At 40.1% G+C, this 8,399-nt stretch overlaps 1 protein-coding gene across 1 annotated transcript in view; it reads left to right on the plus strand.

Annotated features, from left to right (window-relative positions):
- Positions 1-5,772, plus strand: part of fam83fb (family with sequence similarity 83 member Fb) — a 10,786-nt gene extending 5,014 nt beyond the window's left edge. Inside the window, exons 2-5 of the mRNA XM_067374613.1 lie at positions 640-804; positions 1,109-1,230; positions 1,304-3,520; positions 3,960-5,772. Of these exons, the coding sequence (XP_067230714.1) occupies positions 640-804; positions 1,109-1,230; positions 1,304-1,943 (927 nt within the window). The 3' untranslated portion in view covers positions 1,944-3,520; positions 3,960-5,772. The remainder of the gene's footprint in view (positions 1-639; positions 805-1,108; positions 1,231-1,303; positions 3,521-3,959) is intronic.
- The last annotated feature ends 2,627 nt before the right edge of the window (positions 5,773-8,399 follow it).

The following is an 8,399-nucleotide window of genomic DNA, read 5'->3' on the forward strand; positions in this document are numbered from 1 at the left end:
CTCTCACACACACACACACACACACTCTCTCACTCACACACACACACATTGCTTTGTGTGAGGAACAGACCAGATTTTAAGTCAATATTCACTAAAGATCTCAAATCTCATTTTTGTTCAGATTCAGAAATCATGCATCAAATGTGTTACCAGCTAACACAAATATAATGCATATGAAAACGTTACTTTTGAATGTTCTCTGAATGTTCTGAAACAAGAAGTAACATTTAAAAAACATTAGACAAAGTATTAAAGGAAAAATACATGATGAAACATTATGAAAATAACATTTTTGTGCTAAAGTTTTGAGAACATTATTAAAGACCAGAAAACTTTGAAAAAAAAATTCTAATAACGTTACTGGAAGAACGTTCACATGTTGAGAGGACGTTAGCTGAAGATTCCCTGTTACCGTTGTGCAAGTCATTTTGACAAACACACTCTTCTTTTCTGTAACGAAACATTTCCTATTGAAACCGAAAACACTGAAGATTGTTCTAAAATGACCAGCAGGCTTCAGTTCAAGATTTTCTGCAGTTTCTAGTCAGAGACAGAAGATATTCTTGGTTCCTTTTCCCAAAAGAGAAGGTTTAACATGACTAATTACCGCAGACAAGAATAAGTGAAATGTCTGTCCAGGTCGTGGCTATCGTGATGGACCTGCTGACCGACCTGCAGATCCTGCGGGATCTGTTCGAGGCGTCCAAGCGTGGCGTTCCCGTCTACATTGTGCTGGACGAGCTGGGAGCGCCGCACTTTCTGGACATGTGCAGCCGAATGCAGGTCGGCGCAAAGGATCTTCAGGTACAGCGTTATTTCTTCTCTATAGTGTCGTATATCCGAGTGAAACGCTTCAGGAACAAGAACAAATGTAGGGCGGGGCTTGATTGTGATTGGATGGTTGTGGTTTGCTATTGGTGGATCTCATGTGAGTGACAGGTTGCCCCGCCCTCATCATCAGAGAAGAGATGCTGCAAGAGGAAGATATTCTGATTCAAGATTACCAGATTAACACAATAATGATGTGCAGCGATAAATCACTTAGAATAAACACTGAATTGTCCATTTTTTTGATTTAATGGTGGCTTTAATCGCTTGTTTTTATCAGAATGTCCGGATTCGGACCGTAAAGGCTGTCGGTTTAAATCTGTCCTCGGGGAGAATCCCAGGAAACGTCCAGAGCAAGTACATGTTTATTGACGGAGATAAAGTCATGTTTGGAACGTACAGGTGAGCGTGTGTTTATTGTTTACAGCCTCGTAAATAATGTTTGTGTCTCATATTGTGTTTGTTGGTCCTGCAGCTTCTCCTGGAGCTCTTCCCGAATGGACAGAAACATGATCACGGTGATGTCAGGGCAGGTGGTGGATTTTTACGATAACGATTTCCGAGAACTTTACGCCGTTTCGGACAAACTCGATCTCTTTAAGGAGTTTCACCTCAGTAAGCCCAAGACGGGCACCCTGTCCCGTGCCGCCGTGCCCAAACGCCCCCTAGCGGCCACTTCACGCTTCCAGGTGAACCTCGGAGACGCGACGCGTGGAGATATTAAAGTGCCGGCGCACAAATACCACAACCCGAAGTACCTGTTAGCGCTCGGACAGATCCCAGGACCCTCAACACCACTGCAGGATTTCTTAAGCACCATGCAGCCACCAGATCCCACGGAAGAGCCGGAGAATCCCATGGAAGAGCTGGAGAACCTGCCACCCGCTCCCTCTCAGACCGGGAAGAAGTCCAAGAAGCTCAAAACACCGACAAAGTCAAAGAGATCATGGTGGAGGAAACAGAAGCAGGACAAGACGAGCGAAGCTGTCACTGAAGAAAACACGGCGGACGAAGCGTCCAAACACACGCTGGCCCCAGACGACACCTCTGAGGCGCAGGACTCCGGCAAAAAGAAGAAAAGTACATTTAGGAACATTTTTAAAAAAAACAAATGATGATTCTTTCGTCGTGACTGAATGAGCCGCTGTTTTTAACTCCTCATGAAGACGTCATGTTGACATGTTTACACCGTGTTCCTGACCTCACTTTAGACTTTCTTTGTAGTGTATGTTTGATATGATCAGTGTGATGATAACTGTGTTCATATGTGCGACTGTGATGATGTACAACGCTTGATAAAGAGACTAAATAATGTCTGAATTACATTACAAAGGTTTCTGTACAGAGGAAGATTGTGTTTGACATTCTGGAAACATGTTGAAAATGGACTAATGTTGCTTAATGAAGTATAGTCAAGTCAGTTTTATTTTTGTTTATTTTTTTATTTTGTTATTACATTTGATTAAAGAAAATGTATTAAAATAAAAATAAAAAATTTGATTTAAGTAAATAAATAAATGATCAGTACAGTACTATTGAGTAGAGTAGAGAATATAATGTAACAATAGAAACTAAATTTACTTTACACATTACTTTTTCATGGTATAAATTGAGTCTTTATACATAAAAATGTACAGCTGTCTTTTAAATTTTAGAATGGGGTCCATCGCACAAGAATGATCCAAGACTGATCGCCCCCTATAGGCCAGTATTTGAGGGGACAGCCATTTGCAGTGATGTCTAAAACCATCAAGTGCACTCATTCAATCCCATAATGCACCTCAATAACAAGTGTACAACACTCCTTCTAGTGAGCTATATCAGTGGAGGGAAATGTAGGGAATGGGGATATGGGAGAGGGGGATTCGAATGGGATGTGAACCAAATTAAAAAATGAAATCATTGGCCCGTGGCAGAAAAAACTCACTCAAAATAGTTTCTGATTGGCTTAAAAAAGGTCTAGTGCTGTTCAGACACAGATGTGATTATATCTTACTGTTATCTGTCAAACAAACAGCTTCAATTTAAGAAGAAAAGTCAATGGAAGGGAGTGAAAGTCTTTTATATACAGGCTCCATTCGCCCTCTGCTGGTGGATCTGAGCATAACACAGTATTTCACACTCGGATACAGCATGCATATGACACAAAGGAAACATTACAATCTCATGAACTTCATAAGAGCACATGAAATGCGTCATTGGGGACACGACCAGAAATGCACTTCCGCTTTTACTCAAAGTGGCATTATTTGGCCGGATCTGTGAATGTGTCAACAGCTCTGACCACAAAAAGGATCCGTGGATTTACCGCCACAGCTCTAAACAGGAAGTGACCACAGATGAGCTGAATATGAGTTACATTCACCCACAAACTAATTTTCCATCTGTCCATCAGATAGCATCAGTTTACATGTCTGTCCGAGACTTGCAGAGACTTAAAGAGACTTGAACGTGTTTCTAGATCTCAGAAGCTCCTCATGGACTCACAGTGATGTTCTTGATGATGATGATGAAGATGATGGAGAAACATCTCATGAGGCTGGTTGTGTTGCTGGTTAAATCAGAGGTGAATGGGATCATTGTGAGGATCATTAGCACCACAGATCAACAATAAAACTGCTCCTGGACCTTCATGAAACCACCAGCAGATGTCACATGTTCTTGCTCTGATGGAGGAAGTGAAAGCGATGAGGTAATTTCACATTTCCCTTTTTAAACTTTGCTGTTGCATGAATAAAAGCCTGAGTGGGATCATCCTGTGCTACAGATGTTAAAAGATTCGCTTCCCGAATTGATTCTACATTTATCTTCCACTGACAAAGATTTGATGCACTTCCTCTAAAACTGAATGAGATCACGTTTCAGACTGTCATCGGGCCAACATTATATATATGTATATATATATATATATATACATCAGTTCCAAAAACATTTATCTTGGTCTCTTCACTCCAGAGTATAGAGTCCCATCAGTCTTCATCTTTGTCAGCATGGGCGCTGGCAAACTCTAGGCAGACTTTTTTGTGCCTGGGCTTTAGAAGAGGCTTCTTTCATGATGCCATTCCTCTGCAGTGTACGCTGTATTGTGTCACAGGAAATAATCACCCCAGTTTGGCTTTCTACTTCTTTAGAGAACTGCAGTGAACTCGCATGCCTATTTTCTTCAGCCCTTCTCATCAGAAGAAGCTCCTGTCGAGGTGTTAACTTCCGTGGACGACCTGGACGTCTCTGTGAGATGGTTTCAGTTCCATCTTTTTTACATTTTTGTACCACTTTTGCTACAGTATTCTGACTGATAAGTAAAGCTTTGCTGATGTTCTTGTAGCCTTCACCTTTCTGGTGTAATGAAGTGATTTTCTTTCTCAGATACTGCTTTGGATGCGACTAGCCTAGTAAACACTACACATTCGGTTCCGGTTGTAGAAGCCACGCAGCAGGCTAACTGGGTGACTGTGAGGCGGCATAATGGCAAGAACAAACACCACTCTTCCGTTCCGATTAGAACATCAAACAGGTTCTCCCCACTCAGTGACGCACCCACTGAGAATCCTGTTGAAAGTGCCCTAGTAATTGGCGATTCTATTACACGGAACGTGAAAATAGAGACACCAGCCACCATAGTCACATGTTTGCCGGGGGCCAGAGCACCTGACATCAAAGCAAATTTAAAAGTGCTGGCTAATGCTAAACGTAAATATTCTAAAATCATTATCCACGTCGGCACAAATGATGTTCGACTTCGCCAGTCGGAGATCACTAAAATTAACATTAAAGAGGTGTGTGAACTCGCAAATTCAATGTCAGCAAAAGTAATTTGTTCTGGCCCTCTTCCTGTTCGTCGGAGTGATGAGATAGTTAGCAGGTTATCATCACTCAATGGCTGGCTGTCTAAGTGGTGTGCGCAGAATAATATAGGTTTCATAGACAATTGGAAAAGCTTTTGGGGCAGACCTGATCTGTTGAAAAGAGATGGTATTCATCCCTCCCGGGATGGTGCTGCTCTTCTCTCTAGAAATTTGGCAAATAGTCTTAGAGCTGAAACATGACAAACCAGGGCCCAGATCAGGACGCAGACAAACTGGCTAAACCGACCGTCTGCTAGCCGCCTCACGTCACATAACTCAGATAATTCACAGCACATAGAAACACTTTCACCTAGATATTATCACATAGAGACTGTGTCTGTACCTCGAACTAGTAAATACAAAAAACTTCCAAAACCTTTTAAGGGTAAAAATTTAATTGATGTTCAAAAAATGAAAATCACAGATAAATCAGATAAACAAATGATAAAGCTTGGGTTACTGAATATTAGATCTATTTCTTCAAAAGCACTTATTGTAAATGAAATTATCACAGACAATAAACTAGACTTGCTGTGTTTGACAGAAACCTGGCTAAAACCAGACGATTACATTACTTTAAATGAATCTAGTCCTCAAGGTTATGATTATCGACACAATCCTCGACAGAAAGGCAAAGGGGGAGGTGTTGCTGTAATTTATAGTAATATATTCAGAATCATTCAAAAGAATTTCAAATATAATTCCTTTGAAGTGATGGTGCTTTATGTAACATTATGTAAGTTGACATTTGTGCTGGCTACTGTATACAGGCCACCAGGGCACCATACTGACTTTATCAAAGAATTTGCTGATTTTCTATCAGAGTTAGTACTGGCTGCGGATAAAGTCCTTGTTGTTGGTGATTTTAATATCCATGTAGATAATAATAAAGACGCATTTGGATTGGCATTTGCAGATATTTTAAACTCTATTGGAGTTAAACAACACGTGTCAGGACCCACTCATTGTCGTAATCATACCCTAGATCTAATACTGTCGCATGGAATAGATATTGATGCTGTTGAAATTCTACAGCAGAGCGATGATATATCAGATCATTATTTAGTCTCGTGTATAATACAATTAGCCAAGGCTACAAAACCACCACCCAGCCATAAATATTGTAGAAAAATCACGTCTGCCACTAAAGATTGCTTTATAAATAATCTCCCCGAGCAGTTTCATCGCCTTAGTATACCTGACAACATAGAAGAACTCGATGCTGCAACAGAAACTATTGGCTCTCTCTTTTCCAGCACATTAGATGCGGTCGCTCCTTTACGTCTAAAGAAGATTAAGGAAACTAATCCAACGCCGTGGTATGATGAGCACACTCGGGCTCTAAAACGAGCTGTTAGAAAAGCTGAACGTAGTTGGAAGAAAACAAAACTAGAAGTTTTTCGCCTTTCGTGGAAAGAAAAAATGATTGAGTACAGAACAGCCATAAGAAATGCTAGATCTACTTATTTTTCAAATCTCTTAATAGAAAACAAACATAATCCTAGGTATTTATTTGACACAGTGGCTAAATTAACTAGAAACAGAGATTCAACTGCTGACGTTTCCATAGAGCACAGCAGTAATGACTTTATGAACTTCTTTACTTGCAAGATTGATAATATTAGAGAGAAAATTATAAACATGCAACCGTCTACAGTTTCTCTTCAGACAGTGCACTGTAGTGTCCCTGAGGTAAAACTAGAATCATTCGCCGCTATAGGAGAGGAAGAATTATCTAAACTTATCAAATCATCAAAATCAACGACATGTATGTTAGACCCAATGCCGACTAAACTACTGAAAGAAATGCTTCCAGAGGTCGTAGGTCCACTTCTTGATATAATTAATTCATCTTTAACACTAGGACACGTGCCAAAAACCTTTAAGCAGGCTATTATCAAACCTCTTATTAAAAAACCTCAACTAGATCCGAGAGATTTAGTAAATTACAGGCCAATCTCGAATCTACCTTTTCTGTCAAAGATACTAGAAAAGGCAGTTTCAACACAACTGTGTTCCTTTTTAGAAAGAAATGGAATCTGTGAGGATTTCCAGTCAGGATTTAGACCATACCATAGTACTGAGACTGCTCTCGTTAGAGTTACAAACGATCTACTCCTATCATCCGATCGTGGCTGTATTTCTCTATTAGTGTTATTAGATCTCAGTGCTGCTTTTGACACTATCGATCATAACATTCTTTTAAAAAGACTTGAAAACTATATTGGCATTAGTGGAATTGCTTTGGCATGGTTCAAATCATACTTATCTGACCGTTATCAGTCTGTGGTAGTTAATGAAGAGATGTCGTATCGATCACAGGTTAAATATGGGGTACCACAAGGCTCAGTATTAGGACCGTTGCTTTTCACTCTGTACATGCTGCCCTTAGGAGAGATAATTAGGAAGCATGGTGTTAGTTTTCACTGCTACGCTGACGATACTCAGCTCTATATTTCCTCGCGCCCTGACGAAACCTACAAATTCACAAAACTAACAGAATGCATAGCTGACATTAAAAACTGGATGACAAGAAATTTCTTATTATTAAATTCAGAAAAAACTGATTTCCTAATCTTTGGACCAAAAACTTCCTCACGAAAAAACCTTGAATACTCTCTAACACTTGACGGGTGCTCCATTAAACCTTCGTCCTCAGTTAGGAACCTGGGTGTGCTCTTTGATACCAATCTTTCATTTGAAAGTCATGTTTCTAGTATCTGTAAAACCGCCTTCTTCCATCTAAAAAATATATCTAAATTACGACATATGCTCTCAATGACAAATGCGGAACAGTTGGTTCATGCATTCATGACCTCAAGACTAGATTATTGTAACGCTCTACTGGGTGGTTGTTCTGCTCGGCTTTTAAACAAACTACAGTTGGTTCAAAATGCGGCAGCTAGAGTTCTTACTAGAACCAGAAAGTATGACCATATTAGCCCAGTTCTGTCAACATTACATTGGCTCCCTATTAAACATCGTATAGATTTTAAAATCTTGCTACTTACTTATAAAGCTCTAAATGGTTTAGCTCCCCAGTACCTAAGTGAGCTCTTAATGCATTATAGTCCTTCACGTTTATTGCGATCTCAGAATTTAGGCCAGTTGATAATACCCAGAATATCAAAATCAACTGAAGGCGGCAGATCATTTTCCTATTTAGCACCTAAACTCTGGAACAATCTTCCTAGCATTGTTCGGGAAGCAGACACACTCTGTCAGTTTAAATCTAGACTAAAAACACATCTCTTTGCTCTTGCATACACATAACACATCATCAATACATTAACATTTTTCAAATCCGTTAAAGGATTGTTACGCTGCAATAATTAGGTCGGCCGGAACCGAGAACATTTCCTATAACACTAGATATACCTGTACATCAGAACAAGAATGGCATCTACGCTAATATCTGTCTCTCTGCTTATCCTGAGGTTTGCCGGGTGCTGGATCCAGGCCGTATCCAGGTCAGATGGAGAACCTGCGTCTGGACCTGACTACAACGTAGCCCAGGATCCCCGTATCCGCTTGCATATATTTATATATAATCGATTTTTAATCTCTATAATAAAAATGTACAATTCAGATTTTGATCTCCATATACATTTACATATATATATCTTCCAAGGGGTTTTTTCCCTCCTAGGACTTTTTTCCCAGTGCTAGCACGCTGGGTTTTTCTCCTAGGGGGTTTTTTCCACCCCTGGAAGTCAGCCGACATTG

The sequence above is a fragment of the Chanodichthys erythropterus genome, chromosome 21 (genome assembly GCF_024489055.1).
Source record: "Chanodichthys erythropterus isolate Z2021 chromosome 21, ASM2448905v1, whole genome shotgun sequence".
Lineage (NCBI taxonomy): Eukaryota > Metazoa > Chordata > Actinopteri > Cypriniformes > Xenocyprididae > Chanodichthys > Chanodichthys erythropterus.